The sequence below is a fragment of the Brachypodium distachyon genome, chromosome 3 (assembly GCF_000005505.3).
Source record: "Brachypodium distachyon strain Bd21 chromosome 3, Brachypodium_distachyon_v3.0, whole genome shotgun sequence".
In the NCBI taxonomy this organism is placed as follows: Eukaryota; Viridiplantae; Streptophyta; class Magnoliopsida; order Poales; family Poaceae; genus Brachypodium; species Brachypodium distachyon.
In genome coordinates this window covers 58,252,436-58,275,231 of record NC_016133.3, presented here as the reverse complement: position 1 = coordinate 58,275,231, position 22,796 = coordinate 58,252,436, and the positions used below count along the sequence as shown (strand labels likewise).

General features: G+C 47.5%; 3 protein-coding genes and 1 non-coding gene across 5 annotated transcripts; 1 reads left to right on the top strand and 3 right to left on the bottom strand.

Annotated features, from left to right (window-relative positions):
• Window positions 1-888: 888 nt before the first annotated feature.
• On the bottom strand, window positions 889-2,289 carry LOC100832248 (transcription factor ILI5). The gene is made up of 2 exons (XM_003570600.4): window positions 1,873-2,289; window positions 889-1,628 (listed from the first exon to the last, which is right to left on the bottom strand). The coding sequence occupies exons 1-2, from the start codon at window positions 1,984-1,986 to the stop codon at window positions 1,473-1,475; spliced, it is 270 nt and encodes an 89-aa protein (XP_003570648.1). The 5' UTR covers window positions 1,987-2,289; the 3' UTR covers window positions 889-1,472.
• A 3,058-nt stretch (window positions 2,290-5,347) lies between these two features.
• Window positions 5,348-5,637, top strand: MIR7737 (microRNA MIR7737). Its single transcript, NR_127023.1, has one exon. It is a non-coding gene; the product is annotated as a microRNA MIR7737 (primary transcript).
• A 4,061-nt stretch (window positions 5,638-9,698) lies between these two features.
• LOC100831957 (RINT1-like protein MAG2) lies at window positions 9,699-13,850 on the bottom strand. Its single transcript, XM_003570599.4, has 4 exons — window positions 13,422-13,850; window positions 13,220-13,324; window positions 11,826-11,923; window positions 9,699-11,746 (listed from the first exon to the last, which is right to left on the bottom strand). Exons 1-4 carry the CDS (start codon window positions 13,711-13,713, stop codon window positions 9,881-9,883), a joined length of 2,361 nt encoding a protein of 786 aa, XP_003570647.1. The 5' UTR covers window positions 13,714-13,850; the 3' UTR covers window positions 9,699-9,880.
• Window positions 13,851-17,050: 3,200 nt separating this feature from the next.
• On the bottom strand, window positions 17,051-20,521 carry LOC100832557 (F-box/kelch-repeat protein At1g74510). Of its 2 annotated transcripts, none has more exons than XM_003570601.4 (2): window positions 20,190-20,521; window positions 17,051-18,848 (listed from the first exon to the last, which is right to left on the bottom strand). In XM_003570601.4, exon 2 carries the CDS (start codon window positions 18,767-18,769, stop codon window positions 17,486-17,488), a length of 1,284 nt encoding a protein of 427 aa, XP_003570649.1. In that variant the 5' UTR covers window positions 18,770-18,848; window positions 20,190-20,521; the 3' UTR covers window positions 17,051-17,485. The 2 variants fall into 2 exon arrangements, with proteins under 2 accessions (XP_003570649.1, XP_010236116.1); XM_010237814.3 differs by having other exon boundaries at window positions 20,195-20,521.
• Window positions 20,522-22,796: the final 2,275 nt, after the last annotated feature.

The following is a 22,796-nucleotide window of genomic DNA, read 5'->3' as shown; positions in this document are numbered from 1 at the left end:
ATACTGATCGGGAGCCTGCACGGAGTCAAAAATCTCACGATCGAAGTTGTCGCGGTAAATTAAACTCACCGAAAGTCATATATAACAAATTAAGTTGAGTTCCTTTGTAACTGCAGGAATTCAAACACCTAAGCAACATACTCCCTCCGATCCGTAATAGGTGTCGCTGATTTGTACTAAATTTGCGAAACTTATCATGGATCGGAGGGAGTATCATTGAACGAGTATCATTGAAGCTATAGAAAAGGTGACGACTTGATCGGCCGCCCAGCTGGGTCGTCGTCTGATGCACCGATGGAGATATATATATATATATATATATCGATTGTAACATGCATGTGGGGTGCGCGGGTACGTCGCAGAGGAAAGAGAGATAGAGGATCGACAGCATCCACACACAGACACACGGCGGCATTAACAGACGGGCGAAAACAAAGGCAGTTGACGGGAACCTTTTCCTGATCCGATCCACTCCTCCATTTCTTACGGAACTAATTAAAGAAAGGACAAGCCCAAGTGGAGACACACATGCACTGGCGCCCAGAGAGAGATCGAGACCGGATGGCTCATGGCTCCGGGCTAGCCAGCCAGCACGCTTAATTGTCACAAGTCTGTTGGCTCTGCCGGCCGTCGCAGTAATAGTAGTACTTTCGCTAGAACATAGCCGGAGCTAGCACAACTGGGCCATGCATTGCATGCCAAGTTCTAGCTACCAGTACTGGCTCTTCCACAAGCATAGCTTAATCAGTTCATTACAGGCAGCTTCTTTTTTATCTCATGTAAAAACTCCACCGTTGCATATCTTAATTAACCATGTCAGCTGAAAAAAATTTAGTACTATACGAGTAGTACGTAGCCCAACAACGTACAGTACTAAATTAAAGTAAAAGCGCAGGAACAGTATACAATGATGATGATATTAATTTGCTCTAGGTAGGAGTACTCCCGTAGTGAGTAGTAGTAGTGGTCGGTCGGTTGTCTATAGAGGACACAACTCGATCCAAGGCCACCAACTAATTAAAAATTAACAGATCGAGAAAGGGACAACAAAGAAGCTAGGGGGGAGACAGGATGAGGAGATAGATCGTGCTAGCTCCGAGCTACTAGCTATAGTAGTAGAGAGTAACACATGGAGGAGCTAAAGAACAGAGAGACGACGTACGTAAGAGCTGAATTAGCCAGGATAAGCTTTGATTTGGCCCTAAGCGCTAGTACTTAATTATGCCCTACTTACCGGGTGAAGCCTTGATTAGGATATACGCGTGGGCGTGGCTAGCAGTACATTTTCTCGATCTAGAGAGACGATCAGATCTAGGCAGAAAGGCAGAAGAGAGGAAAAGGAGGGAGATAGTACACATTTAAATATGTGGATATATATACCCTAGCTAGCTAATTTAAGCTCTCTCGTGGCTTGCCGGAGATCGATGGAATGAACTTAAGGCGCTGCCGTTTCTCGATCGATCGATCGGTGATCATGAGCGGAGGATGCTGCGGATGATCTCGGCGCCCGGGCTGTTGTGGTCCATGGTTGACATGAGGTCGGATAGCCGGTCGCTCAGGTCGTCCACCTCCCTGTGCAGGCTCTTGATGTAGCTGCAAGTCTCCTTCAGCAGCTTCGTCGTCGACGCCTGCATTTCATATTCCATCCCACTGATTAATTGATGCTCATACTAGCTTAATTGCTCGTTCGACCATTTCGTTAGTTGAGTACTATAAAAACTTTCACAATGCAACCACCTACGGAACGAATTGGAAGGATCACCGGCCGTGTATATATATGTGGACTGGAGTAGCTAGCTGGCAATGTGCGTGTGTATCGACATCGAACCTTGTCTGTTTGCAGTTGGTGAGTGAGTTAACTAGTTACAGTACCTGGCTGGAGCCGCGGCGGCGAGCGTTGGGGAGCAGAGACTGGAGCTTGGAGATGAGCTCGTTGATCTCCTCCTCGGAGATGGCGCCACGCGACGACCTTGATCTGCTCGACATCGTAGAGACTCGTTGCCGTCCGGGATCGATGCGCGCGCGTGCGAGCTCGCTCAGAGGCCGGCCGGCCGGCTAATGAAGAAGAAGCTAGCTGCGTAGAGTGTCTATGTGTTGCTCAAGAAGCAAGCTAGCGCAGGTGAAGTACACACCGGCCCGGCTGGATGGTTGATGGAAGAAGCTCTCTGGCTGAAACGAGCTGCTCAAAGGGCACTTGCTACTGGGTGGCTAAGCTCGATCGTTATGCAACCGCTGGATGGGAGTGTGTGTGAGGGAGACAGAAAGGGAGAGGGTGTCTTTATAAGGAGGCGGATAGATGGCCGGGCGAGAGAGATCGTAGAGTAATTGTAAGCAACACCGGCCGTAGCTGCAGGAACTTAACGGATCGAACAGACTACGGGGAAAAAAGGGAGCTAGTGGGTTGGGCTGGGCCAGCGGGAGTGTCTCTCTCTGTCCCATCGGCGCGGCCCACAAGGTAGGCAAAGGCAGCTGCTCGTGTGGGCCCTGCTTCGTTGAGTAACAGGCGATGACCACCCGCCACTTGCCACGTGCCAATGCCGGCTCTAAAAGTTCGTGGCAACTGTTTTTACCGGCAAAAGGAAACCCAGCTGTTTTGCTTGCTTGCAGGCTTGCAGCTAGCCTCGATCGCGGCCATGTTGACTGAATGAGATGGAATATTACGTCCAGGAAATCGAAAAAATCCTCCGTTCCGTCTGACGTTGTGAGTGATTTGATGCTACCCAAGTCACTTTCCCTGGGATCGGTCACTTGACACGGGCTTTTGATGCTAGTACGCTAATAAGCACGCTGTATCCACAAAAGATTAACTGTAGCTTAATTAGCATTGGGTATGATGAGGCCATGATGACAGACCAAACCCCTGTCATGTGTCAGCATTGCCTACTTAGCGCACACATGTGTATGTCGATTAGTCCAATCTGATCATTGGAGTTAAACCTAGCTTAATTAGCTCCCTGCATGCATAGAGTAAAATAAAACAGGGGACGATATATACTGGATCGATGTACACCACCGCTTATCTTGCGCATATCTTTTCTTGTACTCTTGTGGCGCAAACGGGCAGGAACGACAACTATTGTATTCCACACATACGTGCAGTACAACAACTCTAATCAGCGGGGAAGTCTTAAATTAATTAACCACGCCGATCGAGCGTATATACAAATCAGAAAACAAGTCTAACAAGACTGAAAGATGCCCTTGTCCCCGGCCGGCCGGTTCCCCCGGAGACGATCGGGAGACCGCGTATGTTTACATGCATGCACACACACTCCGTCCCCTTGTCCTGTCTGCGCGGTGCCTCCACAGTGTCATGACAATGATGCAATTAACGAGAAGAGTTTATGTTTATGTTATGATCAACGCACCTAACACGCCTGAAATCTCCTCACGATGATTGAGGGATCGAGTCGGGGTGTAACACGTACGCGAACTAATAAGTTTGTTTACGCATGCATAAATTAATGCATGGATTAGCAGGAACAGTGGCTCCACTCAAAAAAAGAAGAAGCAGCTGGAACAGCGGTTAAGAGTGTGGTTTGTGCATGCAGCCGGGTCGGGTGGGCTCGATTTGGCCGGGTGTGTGTTTACCGGACGTATAATAGGAGGTATAGCAGGACGCAAATCTGGGCCGAATGCATGATGAATCGATGACGCGAGCGGATGGAATGGAGCCCGGTGCGGCGCTGCCATGTCGGAGATCGGGCGGGGTATCCACCGGACAGCCAGACAGCGTGCGCCAACCTTCACGTGACCGTCGCGTGTTTAAGTCCTGGCCTCGCGCCGTCGATCCATGTGATGTCTGCCCCGGCGGCCGGGATATAGTCGAGATCACCGATTATATATCGGATGATCCTCGACACGCGGGGCCTGTCATTCGGTGGTCTGGTCTGGCACTCGGCTGGCTGGCCGTATATATGCATGCCCGTGATGCGACCCACACCGTGTCCCATCCAACGATCGACATCCGATAGGGCGCGAGTGCATGTATATATACTGCATGACTATCGATCTAGCTTGGCTGCCGCACAGGAGCGTCCATCGTGATCCGGTTAACTAGCACGCGAGCAACCGGCTGACACACGGCCGCGACATGCATGTAGTGTTGGCTCGGCTACACGGCTGCTGGCTAATAGTTCGGCACGATTGAGATGGCGAGATAGGTGCCACACGCAACAGACCAATCGATCGTTGTATGTAGAAATGCCGCCGGCGGAAGTTGTGAGGCGCGCGTTTTGGTAGGGGGGCGATCGAGAGGTGAACGGGCCGGCCTAGCTAGCTTATCATGCCGTGCGATTACGTTACACGGCGCGTACATGTGCCTAGTGGCGCCGGCCGGCCGATCTATTATTAACAAGCGTCGCTCTTAGTACTTGGGAGTACGTGCGTGTGTGCAGACTACAGAGCGAGAGCTTCTGCGGGCATGTTTATTGCTGACTTTAGCCCCGGTCGGCCGGCCGCCCTCCCTGTACAAGCTAGCTCTCGAGTCTCGATGCAGCAGCTCGGTGCCTCGACCGGTATCTGTCCGTACGGTATCGTACTGCAGCTAGCTAGTGATAGGTTACACTGCTGCATGCTTGTACTACTGTTGCTCCTGCTTGCTTAGTAGCTAATCTGTTATCGAAATGTTACATGTATTTAGACATTTTTTATGAATAGTTACATTCATATTGGGTAGATTTGAGACAAGAATTTAGAATCGGAGTGAGTAGCGTCGATCTCCGTTTCCCTCTAGCATCTCTGTATATTTCCATGTCCGCTAGCTCTCGTGATCGACATGATGTGACCAACCGAATAAACGGCCGATCGTTTGGCAAGCAGATGTAGGAGTAGCTACTAGCTAGTACTCTTTCGTCGAAATTAAATGGACATACGGAACCACGTGTATAGGCCGGCCGCTCATGGATGTGAAGATATCTAGCCACAAACATGCATGTAATTGATCATGACCAGGGGTCCAGGCCCTGTTTTTAACAAAGAAACGGCTGGCTGGATCGTAGATGTAGCTGGGCGCGCGACGGCTATACTGGCTCCTCGATCACAGGGCAGGCCTCCAACAAGCTAGCTATATAGTGGCTGTGCTGTGTGCTCCGGCCGGCTTCGGGGGATGCATGCCGGCCGGTACGGGTGCTTTCTGGCTCCTATCCTTCTGCTGTTGCCAAAACCGGCTTTCGGGCAAGTACGTACGTCGCGCGCGGCGCAACCTGTGGCTAGCTAGCTACTCGATCGATATTAGCCTATAGCTCATCGATCGGGCAGGGATTTCTTCTGTCCTTGCTTTTATAAATTTCGGAAAAACACACAGTTTCTTGGTCTGTTGTTTCGAGTTTTTGCTCATTAATTTGTCCGCGGAACGATCCATTTTCGGTCAATGTATTTCAAGCAGTCCAAATCACTGATTTAAGTCTGTTTGACATGATTCTTTACAAGTGGATCCCACCCGTGAGGTGCCAGGCCGACCTGTTAGCCTGCTTTGCCCACATCTATCCCCCCTCTCCCTTGGTGGGGTCAGGTTTAAGCCGACGTGGCATCGACAACGTGAGGCCCATCTGTCAGGAATTTTATTAAACAGGCTTAATCCAGTATTTTGGTACTACTTGAGACGGACTGTATTAAAAATGAGTGGTTCCGCGAACAGCTCAGAAAACGGTGGTTCGTTCCTTTAAAGGCAGGCGATCATCTCTTGTCATATCAGTAAGTGCTGGGCCTAGTACTACATAGCACTAGGTAGCTAAACACTGGAGAGAGCTGGGGGTACGGTAAAGTTAAGAAACAGTCGCGGTTGAACATGTTCGACCCATTGTCCTCGATCGATCACTGACAAAAGCTTCAGAAAAGCTAGCCGTCCTGCAGAAAAAGAAAAAGAAAACTTGTAGCCTCGCAGGAGCTACTCCACGTAGGAGCTGGTGATTGATATCTTGGCCTAGATTGGTACCGCGCGTGCATGATATCGAACCTGCAGCCAGGGATCGATGATAAATTAAAGCTGCATGTGCATCATGTAAGTACGTACTAGTAGTTCGTAGGACTGGGCAGGCAGCTAGACAGCCGTTTTGCATGTTGTTTAAGTACGTGAGATCGATCGTACGTCGCCGTTGCGGCCGGTGTTTATTGCTGCAACCCCACATGTGCCTCTACCCGACGCCACAGGCAACCAACTCGATCGTCCCAAGGATCGGCGATTCGGCGCCCTTCGCCGCGCGCGCATACGTAACGTTATTAACTACAGCACACATGTCCATGCATGAGCCAGCATTTGTACGTGCGTACGCACACACCTGTAAACGTGACTATGTACTCCGTATATGTCTCGATCGACATCTGGGCTCGGCACAGTCCGGTAGTTAAATTGGTTTGTGTCTCGTCGGATGCCGGCCCCAGGAGCCGGCGGCACGGGCAACGTGACAGGGTATCTCTCGATCCAGTCTATACTTAGTTCTTATCTGACCGAGATGAAGGCGCGCGGTAATAATGAAGGGTTTGGTCGCAAGTGCGTGCACTGTGGTTCTTGTCATGGAATCTTGTGAGGTCACCGCTGACTCGATCAAGCCAGCGTGAGGTTTCGTTTCGTTTCATAAGTAGGCGACTCAAACATTACATGTAATATTTTATCACTTAAATGAGACGAGTACGATAATCGAGCACGTAGGACTACAGTAATTTTATGAACGTACGAGCGCATAACCAGCTGCTTGGGCGTTTGATCCAAGAAAAATTGTACTCCACTCCGCTTTGTCTTCGGTTCCGGGGAGTACGACTCTAGATTATTCACGGGAATAATCAACGGACCGGCTGGCAGCAGCGTCGAGTAAAAATAAGTGTGTGAATCCGACCAGACAAATACACGGTGCCCCGGCCCACTTGACTCGACCCCTCTGAGCACTATGTGTGACGACTTCCAGCGAGCTCGGTGCATGCATCTGAATTTTCGTCATGTCATCTGACTAGCCGACCGTGCATTTTTCATACTGCAGTGCTTTTATTACGCCTGTCTACTTAACTTAACCTGCTAGATACTTAAATAGATGCGACCATGTTCAGGATAGACCGTACGTACGTAGTACGCGAATCCTAGGCAGAGATGCAAGATAATATTGGTATAATCCATCATTATTATTGATGAGTAATAACACCAACCATGCAACAACTTGTTTCGCGCAAACACATATTCATAGAACAACGTGAAAATTGGGGCCATGTGGTAGTACATCAACTTGGACTGAGGATTGAATTATGGTCAGAGAGGCTTCAGATCACCATGTGTCACTGCCAGCGTGGCAAAGTTGTGCGCCATGGCTTGTTCATTTTTACAAAATAAAACCTTCGTTCAATGAAATCGTACAAAACAAACATGTAATATGGCTGCAAAACGCCTTTCTTCACCCTCCCATGCCATGGCTTTGTTCTATCTCTGAATTTACAAAAAAAAAAAGTCGTAATTTGGCCGCCGTCTTGTTCGAGGTGGGAGAGAAGGGAAGACGGAGAAATGATCAGGAGGACAGAGGAAAGGAGAGGATACGAAGGCGTACGGAAGGAAATTGGAATATAAAGAAAACATGGTTTCTTTTGCATATTTCCATCGCAAAGGTCGCATGGGATGTAAACCAAAGACGTAAAGCACAAAAAGACATACTGCCTTAAGATCCAGTATGACTGACACGTGTCGCAATTCAAACTAAATCGATCCCTAATCACCCAATTAACAAGTTGATGTACCAAATGGTCTCAATTTTCAAGTTGTTGGATGAAACTTCTCGCTTGAGACAAGTTGTTGTATGTCCCATGTTATTACCTCATTATTGATTATGATTTGTTGGCATAAAATTCTGTGCTGGCCTTATAAACTGGACGGAGGAAGTATTACATATATTGAGGTTTTGGCAGATTTTTAGGTGTGACAGCCGCCGGACCATGCCATACCGGTGCGTCCACCATGGAGCTTATTCATGTATTTTTGGTTAACTTGTCCACAACCTCGCTCTCTCTACTCATTTGTTCTCCGTCACAAGTCACAATGTCGAACAATCGCACACGGCAAATTTACCAGACAACTAGTAAATCTTTCAGGTGGGAAGATCAGAAGATGACAGTAAATTTGTGCGGGTTTGTAGATTTCACGTGAATCAGATGCACTGACGTACTGTTAGCATATCATGCATGGAACGAGGAAAAATGAAATCTCTTCGCTGTATACGTTGACAGAGTGACAGACGATCGAAGAGATCTAACGACAATGTACAAGCTAGCTAGCCATGCCAGGACCATGCATATGCGTGCAGACGCAGGTGATGTTTTGTAACGACGTACGTGGCTCTGCGAGAGCTGCAGGAACTTAACGAGCAAAGCGCACAGTACCGTGAAAACACAAAATCTTTGGGCAGCTGGAGCGGCAGGACCAGCCTCGGAGATCTGCTGGTCCTGAACCTATGCTACACTACATATGTGTCTAATTTGGTTCGGTCCCAAGATAGGAAGCTGCACGACGGCCTTTTCTTACTTTCAGTGGCGTAGTAACGAATCATTAACCCTCGCAATGCAAGCTCGGTCGCCAGCTATAGATGGATGGCATGACATGAACGGTGAAGAGTCAACCGGCGTCAGAGCCAATCACGAGCTTTAGCGCAGTTATCAGGCTGTCAGGCCACGATTTCGGTCGGTTTCGGACCGGCGCTGGTGGCCTCTCTGACTGCACGGACATCTGCGCGTGCCGTGCACCCTACCTTTACCTTAACTTAACCCCTGCATCCAGCCATTCCACCCCCACACAACGATCATGGAGATTAGGTGTGATCCAAACGTCTCTCTCTCTGGATCACTCACTCGTTAATCTGTGTCGAGGCCCAGGGGTTAGGTAGGTGGCCTGGGTGACAGCGTTAACTAACCAGAGAAAGTTTGGGGCCGGGGTCGAGGGGAGGCACGCAGGCAGGGGCCGGGCATGATTGAGTTACAGCTGCGAGGGATTTGATTGTATGGCCGGAAATTTGCGGCCATCGAAAATAAGGTGGGTGCCGCCACTCCCTCATTAACGGTTTGGTTGCGGGTGATCAGACAAGCATGCCCTCCTACGCTGCGGGTGAGAGGAAGCAAAGCTACGCAGGACGAGTCTGATCTGGGGACGGGGAGCTTCACAATAATCGCGGGTAAACGTTTAGGTCATACGTCACTTAAGGTTATCGTCAAATAAATTTGATTGTGCATAAATGTACCGAGGTTTTAATTCTTAGCAGAAGAAGAGTCAGCCTTATTCCGGCCCTATCCGATCTCTCACTTCAACGTTATTTGTTCCGTTCCAAAATACTTATTGCTCGGCAAATATTCAAATAAAACCACGGCCGCAACGAGAGGAGCACAAGAACAGAGAAAAAACGAGCCTGCGTTTTCAACGGAGGAAAAATAACGCACGACATGAACGAGTCGTAAAGCACTCGAGTAGGCCTTTCAATAGATCACGAGATACAACTGTTGCATTCAGGGAACGACTGGGGAGGACCAAGAAAAGGGAAAAATGCACGGCTTCCAGTCTGTCCGAGGAGCAGAGGACCGAAGCGCAGTGGTACCGCTTAGCAGGCTAGCAGCTCTCCTGCCAACATTTTCAGAAGAAGAAAAAACAGTGGTAAAAAGCTGCTTTCTTGGTCAAAAGTCTGTCAGGTAGGCGGCGGGTCAGTTTTTCTCGTACAAAAGGGCAAAGAGGCAGAAGCTACACAATCTCATGACACAATCAACCTTCACGTACTTCTTGGTTGTAGAGTACAACAATCGACAAGGATAAATATGTAAACAAGAATGACACAAACTTGTATAAAGGAAAAGAAGTGTAAACTCATTCCAGTTTGACAATCCAATTTTGATCCTCAAGCCAGATATCTACCATCTCATGTAATCATTCATCATACACCCTATTTTTTATTATCCTTTCAGCCTCAGCAGCTGTCAGATGCCTAACACCAAGCTCCCTTAGCCAGTTTTTATCTGTAAACGATCTATCTATAAGATGCTTCTCATCAACCTTTAGCAATTTCAAAACTTCGGACAGTCTTGGGAAGAAGCCTTCAGGCCTCAGACACCAGGCTGAAAATACGGCAAACAGAACACTCAGATCAGCATGAAGCTTTTCGACCCCACCATTACTGAACTTTGGGCTTCCTGTGAAAATTCCTGCGAAAAGCAGCTGGTCTACTCCGTTTGCCACAACTCTCCATACTGATACGAAATCCAGGACATTTAGGCTATCTTCAAGCTTAGATAGCCTCCCCTGCATGTAGCCTGAAGATTCTATGATGGCCCTGGACGGTCCTTCTGAATGCTCCTGCCACTGCCTCTTATTTCTCAGATAATCCCAGGAGCGAGCATCGAATGCCCTAAGAATGACAGTCGAAATCTTATCAACCCATTCTGCTCTGAACTCTTTCAATTGATTTATCTCTTGTTGGAATATACCCCCACCTTCACCGCTTAGTGGTAGACTTTCCATTTCAAGAAAGAACATATCCTCACACCATTCTGTCAATGTGGATTCCAAGTATCGAGCTGCATTAATGGACTGTGATACTTTGAACACAGCATTATCATCTGCCAGAGCAGTTAGCCCCTCTGCTTCTTGGCACCTCCGAAACATGCAACCGAGAAATTCTGATATTACAGGTGAAGCAGAAATCCTAATGAATTCTGCCCTAAGTGAAATGTTAGGAATGGGCCTAGCACGATCAATTAGCAAAGACAAGCCTTGTTGAACAGCACAGGTAATTGCTGGAGATTTGTAATCCTCTGATCCATACTCAATCATTGTTCCTTCAATCCTCTTACTCCAATTTTTCTCATTCTCCATTGCTGACTTCAGGTTACCAAGAGTCTCGTGTCTCTCAATCTCTGCCCATATTTCAAGCCAGTCTGGCCGATCACAGAAGACAGAGAGCACTGAGATCCTTTGCCAATTGTCATCATCCTTTACTGAAAATTGCAGTCCTGTACTCGAGATCAAACCTTGAGTTCGCTTGTCAAAAGATATCATTAGATCAACAAGATTAAGCCATGAGACTCTAGCCTGAAATGGTGTGCCGCTTGCATCGTTTGAGCTGCTCTCTTCAAGAAGTTCAATCTGCTTAGGAAATATCTCTTTCGCCAGATATGTAGACAATGCAATAACTATTCCCGAAATCCACTCCTCTCTGCAACTATAACCTACAAGATTTGCCTTGTCCACAAGGGGCTGCAGTATCTCATCCATGGAATCAACGAAATCTCTTGTTATCTTGTAAGCAAGGGCAAAAACCAATTCAGGATTCTCAACCCATTTGGAAAAATGACGCTGTGCAGCAGCAGATAATGGATTTACTAACTCCTCAATCACCCATAATGGTTGACGTAGTTCACTATTCACATTATGCCCTTGTAATTGCCTAGTTTTTCTGCGTTTCTGTAATTCCTGTAAACTGCATAATGAAAGAAAGCTCTCTGAATACCTCTTTGTCAGGTCACCCCTCATTGAAAATAATGGGTTCACAATCTCTGCTGGTTTCCTGGAATTACTATCTGAAATATTTGTTCCAGCAATGGAAGGAGGCCAGCCAAGGGATGATAGAAGAGCTCGATGATCAACAATGGCTTGTGGTCTCAGTAAAGCTAAAGATCTGTCTACTCTGTGATCCACTGCAGATATAAGACGAGCCCATTGTGGTCTGGTCCTTGTAACTGAAGCTAAAGTATCTTCTATCGATTTAAGATATCCAATAGCAACATGGTGTGTTTGCTGGAGTAAAAAGATTGTGCCGAAATTAACAACCAACAAGTTAACAGTCCATACAACCACAGTATGATGTGAATCATACCTCTGACTTTCCTCCACGAGATATAAGTTTTCCAGTCACAGAAGACGAAACGGCATCTTCTACATCACCGACCAAACTGTCAAGCTTTAGAGCCGTTTCTGTATATGACAACCTACCGTTAAGAAACCATCAATTGCAAAAAGTCAAACATAAAGAATCACCCATACAACATTACTAAACTAGTAACCACAGAGAAAGGGTGGGGCAGGGCAGGGAATGAGGTTCAACAGTCAGTAAACTAGCTTCCATTTAATCCATCATCCTGATGGATTTGGTACAGTAACTTAGGTGCAACCATCTTTTTATTCCAAAGGTTTCATGAGATGTAAGTACCTCTAATTTCTAGGTCTCTAGCATAAGACGTAGGAAGGGAACAATGTCAATGGTGACCGGAGGGTTTAGTTATTATTTTCGAATGATTATTGTGAGTTTACAGCCAAAGAATAAAGAAGACAATAAAATACATGCCAAAAACTTGAATAACAAGTATAAAGTGACTATGTTCATCGCTCCAAACTAAAAGATTAATTACAACATAGATGGTTAAAAAAACATGACATCTTTCAGCCTAAAGTTAGTCCCGATATATCCTGGGGACAGCTACAAATTGTGAACTGTGGTTAGGGGTGGAAGAGCAGGCTCAAAAGTCAAAACACGAAATCTGGGTCAGTTCTTAATGAAATTGTAGTTGCAAACAGAGGAAGGAAATTAGGAACGGTAATTTTGGATCATGAACAAAGAAATCAGCCACTTGCATGGAAACCATAACGAAATGACCCCATAATTTTCTAATTATTTACAGGAAAAAACATAACACATAACCCCACATGATCAAACTGAGGCTCCTTTCGAGAGCTGCCAGGTCCTATGTCAAATAATTGAGGGCCAGGACATATATAATCATCCATCCAGCTATATTGAGGTAGATCTGTACCAACAAACCTAATTATTAAGCTAACCAAACAGCAGATTTTATCACCACAAAACCAGCCTACGCATGAACACACACTAAATAACACATTTCCCATCGCTATCAACTATCAAGCACTTGAACAGTATGTTGCCTAAAAGTAAATCAATCTTCACACTGACACTGGCGTACCATATCAACACCAGCATAATGCTAAATCATAATAATATAACTGTCGGGTTTAACCTCAAACAGAGGTCATGTTTCCCCACATGCGTACCAGAATAGCTCAACCTATAGTTGCACTGTTTACAAAGCAGGTGATGACCTCAACTTACACGACTTATGAATTATACATTATGCCTAAAGAGACATAACCACCAAAAGAGGAAAATAGACAATGGAAAATTGGCAATATAGTTTACTGCCCAAATTTTTAATCCAAGCATGGAAAACAAGACCAAAGGTAGCCTCAGATACTCACCAGCGTAATCTCTGACCATGTCGACTCTCGCCACGTCGGTGGCCAGGGGAGGGAGTTGCTCAAACAACATCTTCTCGCTCCCAACCTCCACATTTTCCCTAACCCCTGGTAGAAAACCCCAAGTAACAGAATTACAACTTTGCAGCAGCATGCATCAACTTGACAAATTCGGCAGTTTCATGAGCATCATTGCTTAAGGTACCTGTCTGGGCGGTGGAGGATTTGAGGGCGTCGAGGCCAGCGCGCACGCCGCGGAGGGCGGAGCCAGCGGCCTGAAGAGAAGAGGAGTAAGCGGAGGCTGCAGCCGCGAGGCGCACGGACAGCTCGGAGACCGAGGACTCGAGCTCCGCGCAGCGTCCGCGGATCTCGGCCTCGACGTCGGCGGCCGCGGCGAGGTCGGCCGGCGAGCGGAAGCGGACGTCGAGGAAGCGCCGGAGCTCCGGGGTGATGTCCGGATGTCTAGGGAGCGGCGGAGCCGGGGCTGCCGCTTCCATGGCGGTAGCGGATCCCCGCGGCTTAGGGTTTGGATCGGGGACGGGGAGAGGAGTGGAGATGGGGGAAGCGGAGGGAGGAAGACGACCGTCAAAGCAACAGAGTGTGTGCGAGCATGCCTTGCTTTTTTTTCCCTTTCCGGGCCTGGAGATCTTGGGCGTTAATTCGAGCGGGTAACGGTTGATCGAGCGATGACGCGAGTTTTGACAGAGAAGAGCTAATATGGGCCGTGGGTGCGCTTGCGAAGTCGCGTTACAGGCCCAAGAAATTGGGTGCTAATCTTGCTTAGCATCCATGCTCTATTGCCTATTGGAGGCCCCATGAAGTTGTTGTGATCATCTGAATACAGCCCACCAACTGTTCAGCATCTTCAAGAAAAACTTGTTACTGTCGGGTGGAGGTTATTGATGCGAATACGTGATACTCGCTGGCGGGTGCTCATATCCGCCGGCTGCTACCACCTCGCTCTCGAGTCTGTCATCGTTAAGTTTGAGCACTGCCACGGCTCACAGGGAAGCAAACTGTGAACTAGATCGCCTAGCGAAATTAATGTTTGCCTACCCTAATGTGGATGGACCCACCCACAGGCCTTGTAAAATTCCTTCTTGAGGATGTAAATCTCTTTAACAAGCAATAAAGAAGGTCTTTTACTGTAAAAAGAATGTCTCGCGTAAAAAATGGCTCGTAACACTCATTTGTGGGCTCTACTTTCATGCCAACATATTATTATCTTCTTGCCTTAGTAGTAACAATCGATCGGAGAAGTTGTTACTATCAATGCAATAAAAACAGGGCATTCTCACTTTTAAGGACACTCTTATGGCTCAACAATGTTGAGGCCACGGAATAATCTACAGCTACAATCAAACTCGAACAGTTGGCAGGATTGTACACTATCATTTGTCTCTCTTCAAAAAGAATGTTTGTTCAGAGTGTTTGCACCTCGGATTGACATGCCTATGTGATTGTGCGGCATGTCTACCTCGCGTGACCTTACCTAAAAGATGAATCGGAGTAAGAAAAACAGATGCCATCAGCTCATTCCAGAGTGGAACAACAGCGCGAGACAAAGAACGAAACGTAAGCAAAACAAGGACAGAATCGCCTAAAAGGAAAACTCATGCAGGTCGAACCGCCGGATCCATCAAACTCAGTATCCGTACTCACACAGAGAACTCGTAGTAGGCTGGTACGTACGGGCTGTACGTCCGATCACAAAACTTCCGCGTGCAAGATAAAATAAAAAGGACACAGCAGAGACACCGAAACCACTTTGCCTCGTGGCACGATATACAGTCCTGACCCAGTCCGGAGTCGTCAGTCAGTCAGGAGCAGACGAGGCAGCAAAACAGCTTCTCCAGCAACGAAGAGGAAACTGGAAGATGCTCTGGAGAGCCGAAGCATCAGCCAGCCAGCCAGCCACTCTCGCTCGAAAAGCAAGGATGGAATGTGCGCTGCAGGCGCAGGCATCGATGCCCTGCCCAGACCGTGTGCCTGAAGCTCTCGGCTCCCGTGCCGCTCAGACAGACAAGCCGAGAGACCTCTACGAGGGTGATGCACTGCAGTTTCTTCAACTTCCAACTTCCATTGCTGCAAAAGTCTGCACCTGCGTGCAGTGCTCGTGCAATAATATACCCCAGTGACAAAATCCGTCCTACGTCGGCAAGATACTGCCATACGTCTTACTCTACGTACCCAGCTGTCCCGGACCCTACGTATCTCTCGCCGGCTGAAATCAAGGTCGTCTCTACTCGCCGTTCTCTGAAAAGGGGACCAGGCCATTGCCCACGGGCGCCTGCAGAGGCCTGCCTGCATGCGCTACCGTATACTGGCAACGACTGTGTATCTGTTAGTAAAAGGCAGCACTATATAGTACTCGATCTAGTGGGTAGTAAATGGAACTGCAGTCCTGATGCATGGCAACAACCTGGACTCACTCGACCCACCCAATCATTCGCGGGTTCCGTTTCAGAATTCACAATTCAGATCAACAACAACCTCCTCCCCCTGTATTATAGTATTGCTAGCTATGCTATCCTACGCTATGCTCGAAACTGTTTCTCGTTTTGTTTGTGCTCCTTTGTAGACTATCGAAGGAACAAAAGTCGGGACGCTTTGCACGCTTTCCTCTGAAACAAACAAGATCTTAGCGAGAGGCCGGTGGCCTACGCTGCTACGAGCCGGGGAGGCTATGAATTAGTAAGCTCTGGCGGTGTCGACGCGTTGCTGTCCTTTTGGTAACTGACGGGATAACCAACGCTCGCAGGCCATGGTTATTCCTGATCAATTATCATCCAGTTTTATTTTAATAACGGGGAAAACAAGGGCCGGAAATCGGAAGCATATTGGCCAACAACAAGAATCAGAACAAACGGCCGTCACGTCTGTTTCAGTTGAAGAACATTCAACTAGCAAATGTGCCATAGATCTTATACCCAACACACAAAATCTGCACAAGCTCTTGTAGGTGAGGCCTGACAGATCTTATTGCTAATCTTTTCGCATGAATGTTGCCTTGGCCTTATACTACTCCTGTATCCTATAGCCACTTCATAAAATTCTCAAATCTCAGCCTAAAACTAACAAACAAACCGACAAGAAATCCATCAGAACTGATAGAACACAGGGCTTAGAAGAAAGGAAGTCACCACGAAAGGTACAGAGTGAAAAAGAACGGGAGATGTTGCTGCGAAATGATCGGCAGGAACAAACTACTAATCAACACAAAATGCACGCAATGGGTCGACAGCATGGCGTGGCTTTCCAATTTCCACGACGTTAAAGCACGAATCGGACAGCGATCCACTGATTAGCTCCCCGGTTGTCGCCTCCTGGAAATATGATAATGCTAATAATAAAGTGGGCGCCCGCCCACCCTAGATGATAACAATATCCCATATAGGCTGCTACCTAAGCAGCGCCTAGTTAGCGTGGAATCCCTGCTGCTGAGACGTAAAGTGGGAGGATTCGGTGCTTCACCCAGCACCAAGTGTTTCGAAGGGATCAAAATGCCCATGCCGGAGACATGGACATCTGAGGCGCCAAATATCGCCTTGTCCAATGTGTTCTGATGTTCCATATGAAATGATTGAGCACACCTGAAGGAACGGTTAAGCTCGGCTGGGGTTGATTTTGCTGCTTACGAGGGGTCAGGTACATTCACGATCAGCTCAAGGTTTCCGCTTATACCATCAGGGTAAAAATTGTATGTGAAGAGGAAGCAGAACCAATTAGAATGTTTTGAAAATGTATGCTTCCTTCTTATATTATCATCAAGCATTCCAGCTACCATTTAAGCAAATGTTAACCATGCCAGGACACACACACAAAAGAGCCACATTGGAAATGTTTATAGGGGAACTTTTATAACACGTTCTGTCTTTGTTAAGAGGCATTTGCACATGAGTACTATGAATCTGCCACCATTCAGAACCCAATACAATTGTACAGATGCAAGGCTACATCAATTACAGTTTGTCACCTAGATGCATCCATCTCAGGAAACACTCATTTCGACATAGTATATGGACCAGGTACAAATCGCCAACTGAAAATCGAATAGGCGGAAACAGAAACCAGCCAGTAACTGTTAATGAATACACGGGAGCAACTACTCTGTTGAACATTGAGTAAAATCTGAAATGTCCAAAGGAGGGGAAAAAAAGATGCAGAGATTACCAATCAGGCAGAATCAGTGCTTTTATGCCATTTGAGAAACCAATATCACAAATCTTTCCTGTTGACGGTATGTTCGACAGTTGCGTGGCGCAGAAATCAGCACCCCATGACGGCACAGTTATAAACAAAGTTGCCAGAAGGTTTGCTTCCGATCATGTTCCATTGCAAGGGCCCCTCCCTTGGGATCCACGAATGGAGCTCAATCATCCCACCACCCAGAACTCTTGGTCCACCAATCACCAGGAGCCGCTCTCCACATCCTCGGAATGCAATACCCCAGCCGTTCACAGCTTCTGGACGCTCTGGTAACTCTCCCAGTGTTGTCCATGTGTTATCACTTTTATTGTACTTCCTTACCAGTTTTCCTGCATATTGAGCCGCATACAACTCATTATCAACTACAGCAACCAAGGGAGGAGCACCACTTGCACCATTGAGTCCCTCTGACATGTTCTCTATCACCCTCCAGGTACCCTTATCTAAATCATACTCTTCACCACAGGTCAGTACCTCTGTATTACTACCGGCCATTCCACCAATAACATAAAACTTGCCATCCATGAAGACTCCGGAACACATTCGCCTAGCCTTGTTCATGCTTGTAAGTGTTGTCCATTTTTTAGTTTCAGAGTTGTACAGCTCCGCAGAGCGAAGCACTTGCCCGCTAGCATCCATGCCACCAGCTATAATTGCCTTCTCCCCAAAACTAGCTGACCCAAACAAGCATCTAGGGGCATTCATTTCAACACCTCTTGACCATGAATTTGTCAGAATGCTATAGCTAAGAACAATATGTGCAAGAATCTCCTTGCCAAACACCAGAAGTTCAGTGCCCACAGCTAGTGACTCCTTGTCAGAGCACATGAAACACTCATTAGGTGGCATCCTTGGGAGTGTCATCCACCGTGAACGGTACGGGTCATACGCCTCCCACTCCTGTACATTGCAGGAGAAATATACCCAGTGTTCTGCAATCCCTAACCGCCGCCGTTCTTTGTACAGTCCGCCGTCACGGACAAGAGAACGGAAATTCCGGTTGAGTGATGCAATGGAGCCATAATCTGACCGAGAGCAACGGGCAAGACAATTGATTGAGTTATCCCTGCCAATGGAGCTTATCAGGGTGCTAGAATCAGAGTAGCCCTGACCATTACTACCTTGACAGTCCACCGGCTCATCATTGTTTTTATCCTCAGACTTAGGCCGCTTTGCCGACACTGCCACTACAGCAATTCCGTCTTGCTCAATAGCCAGGACCCCAGATGGGCGCTTAGTCCTCGTGATCTCGAGGAGGTGGTAAGTCATATAAGCTAATCTGGATTCCTGCTCACTGGAGGTAGGCAGCGACCTCGAGATCAGGCAAGATTGGCCTTCCAACATTCCGTCAGAATCTACAAAAACATCTCAGTAGAGAGGGACCTATACACAAGACCGCAACCCCTCTGTAGGCATCTTCAATCTGCAAGAGATCAACACTATGTTAGCAGGAGCTCTAATCAAATAAGACTACTTATCTACCTATGCAAATTGAGGTACAGCTGAAAAGGGCATCTGTGTACATAGGTGTACATAACAAAATTTGATAGAGAACTCCAAACGTGTCTTAGCTTAACCAATCAAAGGTCACATATGATTCCAATCCAGGAAAAAACCCCTCACCAAACTACAAACGCCGATCAACATTAGAAGTTTGAGGCTGGTCCATATTGATTACAGAATTTACAAAACAGCACAGGAGAAGCTCAAGATTACTGACTACCCATGTGAATAACTTGACCTAACATCGAACTAACAACTGTAACACGGATAGATGAGTGAAAAAAATAACTTACTTACCCAAACCAACCTAAAGCTACAACCTATAAGTATTTCCCAGTAACATGTCACTGTAACATGCCATGGAGGACGAAATCGACCCAAAGCCTCACCTAGTCCTCCGTACTAACAGATAGTTCTTTTGACAAAAGGCCTGCAACTCACGAATTAGAAATGGACCCTTCAACAGATATAGACGACTTATTCAGAAATAATCCAATCAGAGGCAAAAAAACATAAATCATAACTAACAGATCAGATACACACTTCCCACCCTGAAACCACTCAGCGATACCAGCAGAAATAAAACTAAAAAAAAAAGTACGATATGTATTGCGCACAGATATTTAGAAATAAATTACAACTGAGGTAACATAGGTATATACGTATGCAGGCATGCCTCTCGCGGCTTTACTGTAAGAAATGGCATTCCAAGTTGGTGACAGCTATATATACTGACACGAACAACTTACGGATGATTGGTGAATTTAACAGCGACCTACCATTCCAGGACCGCAGCGAGCGGAGCATATGCAAAATCATCACCTTAAACAAACAGAGATAAATCCTCAATCCAGTCCATGACTGACCAGGATCGCGATTCCTACTGAGCGGCAAATCAGAAGAATTCACACGACGCCTAACGAGTTACACAAGATCTAATCGAGCAGCAGCAACAAAGCAGGCCGGATCGATCCTTTAATGCGAGTCTAGATTACACCGCTTTTCCTCCTGAAAGCAAAGACGGCAAATCTGATCGGGTTTTTTTTTCCTCGCAAACGGTCTCGTCGCCGCGTTGCTCCCAGCCAAACCTTGCGTTAGCAAAGCACTACGAAACGACTATCGGTCGTCGCCTTTCGCAGCCGCCCATTACGAAGAACAAAAATAAAAATAAAAGTATAGTAGGAATAATTCGAGAGGGAAAATAAGCGTAGCCTGGTAGGAGGAATAAACAAGGATCTATGCTGGCCAACAACAATCGCACCTCACCTCAGGCCTCGCCTATCCGCGCGGCGACAGGATAGGGCGCCTCCTGTCCTCCTCCCCGCGGCTGGCCTGGCCCTCCCGCCCGCCGTAGAGTGGATTCCGGCGAGGGCGCTGCAGCGGCGGGAGGTCACGACGCCGGCTGACGGCGACGAGATCTGGGCGGCGCGGCGGGGCGGGGCAGGGCAGGCGGAGGACCCCCGCGCCGGCAGGGCAGGTGGGATGGGATGCGGGTCGAGATTGAGATTGGGAGGGGCGAGGAAGGGAAGGGGGAGAAAAAAAACAGCGGTGCGGAGGAGTAGTTATGGGCGAAGAGCGAGGTGCGCTGCGAGGGGCGGGGGGAGAGTTATACGGGACGGAACGGAACGGGACGGGGAAGGTGGGCTGCGTTTGCGTGCGCCGGGTTTTGACGTCCCTCCTCTTCTTTCTGCCTGGTCCGGTGGGGCCGGCGGCGTCGCGTCTCGGACTTTTTCCTCGGTCGCTCGCGCCGGAAGGGAAGGAAAAGAAAGAAAAGATGATTGGGATGAACCGCCCCGTGCCGCTCACGTGGAAAAGGAGTTTGTTTGTGGGGGGGAACGAAACGAAACGAAACGAAACGAAACGAGACCAACAACTGGGGGCTCGGTCGCTTTTGGAGCGGGGCGAGCGGCGGCGCGGGCCAGCACGCGGTAACCATTCGTGAGTTTTACCCTGGTGGTGCGCGGTGGTGGTGACATTGGAGAACGGATCAAATCCGCACATTTCGAATTGACCCGCCGCCGTTGCTTTCCGGAATATTTTTTTTGTAAACTCAAAAAAAAAAAAACGAACGAATGAGCTTGTGCTTCCTGAGCCCGATCTACTACTACTCTTGTGCTCTTTTCGTTTACCTCCCCTCCTGCTGCTGCTGGAGCCTGGAGGCGAGTCTGTCAGTGCCCAAGGGCTCAATCGGCCGGTTGTTGGATTGGACCGGCGGCACTGTAGCTGGATCGAGCAGCACTGGCACTGGCAGCCGTTTTCTTGGCCTTCTTTCTTCTCAGCGTTTTCCCTTTTTTTTTTATCTCACGCTCTCCCCGGCTCTTTGGGACTGCCAAGCTATTTGATTGCACGGAGATGGCTTATTTTACTACAGCGGCCAGAGAAGAAGAAGGTCGCGATCTGGAGTTCGTTTTCTGCGCGTAAACCCTGAGCTGTACTCTTTGGAACGGCCTCTACTCCCACTCTCCCTCTCTCGATCTTACACACACACGCACACGCACGCACAGCTGTTTTTAATAATTTCTGCAACTTCTTTTGTTTATTCTGATGAAGTCTGGACGGCAACGGGTTTGGGTCAATTGCTTCACTGGTGGATACGATATCGATATGGATCGGTTCAACGGGCCGGCCGGCGTATCAACGCGCAGAGACAGACACGCACCGGACAGCCTGCGCCTCTCGTGAGACCGTGCTCCACTTCAAGCCTTCCGTGGCAGAAAAATACGAATGCAGACATATATGGTTGGTGTTTTGGACTATGTGTATGCACGCGCTGCGAAGGAAGGAATTGCGCAAACTTATTTGCGTTGGCCCGGTCAAACACAGTCAACGACCAAGCGCATGGTCAACCATGCCATTCGCCGGTCAACATAGTCAACGACCAGGTGAATGGTCAACCATGCCAATCTGACATGGTGGAAGCAGTGGCTGAGCCAACTGTGAAGAAACTGAGGCTCTCAAATTAGGAGAGACACCCTCCATGCATGCAATTTTACTGTGGTTGTATTCATTAGATAATTGCATATCTGTGTACTCCCTCCATCCAACAAAAAATGTCTCAAATTTGTTTAAATTTGAATGTATCTAAACATGACTTAGTGTATAGATGCATTCAAATTTAGTCAAAGTTGAGACATCTTTTGTTGGACAGAGAGTGTACATATATACTCATCTTCAACCGACTTTCTTAATTGAATTTTTGGTTGAGAAGAACTCCTTAAAAAATGACGAGGATTTTCCAGATCCCGTAGTTATCACGAATCTCCCTTCCCCTTCCACAGGGACAAAAATGGAGATCCGGTAACTAAAACTTTGAACAATACACAAGTTCAACCGTAGCATTTTTTAAAATATGAGGACTAAATGAATGGCTGTGTGCATCGATTGATGCAGAGGCCGGAGGTATTTCCTCCTTTTCGAAAAAAAATAATGAGGACTAAATGATTCAAACTCCAAAGTATAAGATATACTCCCTCCGATTCATAATAAGTGGCTTCGATTTAGTACAAAGACACTTATTATTGACCGTAAAGAGTACTATTTATGGTATCTCATTCTGATAAAATTTCCTCTCCACCAAACCGAGTTGACCGCCTTGATTGCTTTCGGCCAGATCGGAGGGCTTAAAACGAGCTAAGAGGGAGAGCCGGCCGGAGAGGGCTGAGGAAGTGGCTGCCAAGACCATCTTACGCAACTTCAGCACACCCAGGCTTGATTCTTGCAAAAACTGTTTGATTTGTCCAAAGTCCAAACTCCATGCGCGCTCTTGCGCACTAGTAGTAGTTGATTGGCGTGTCAAAGCACCATTGATAGCTAAAGTATAGTTTCAAGAAACAACCGTGTGAGTCCTCTGACTCGTCTCGTAACAATA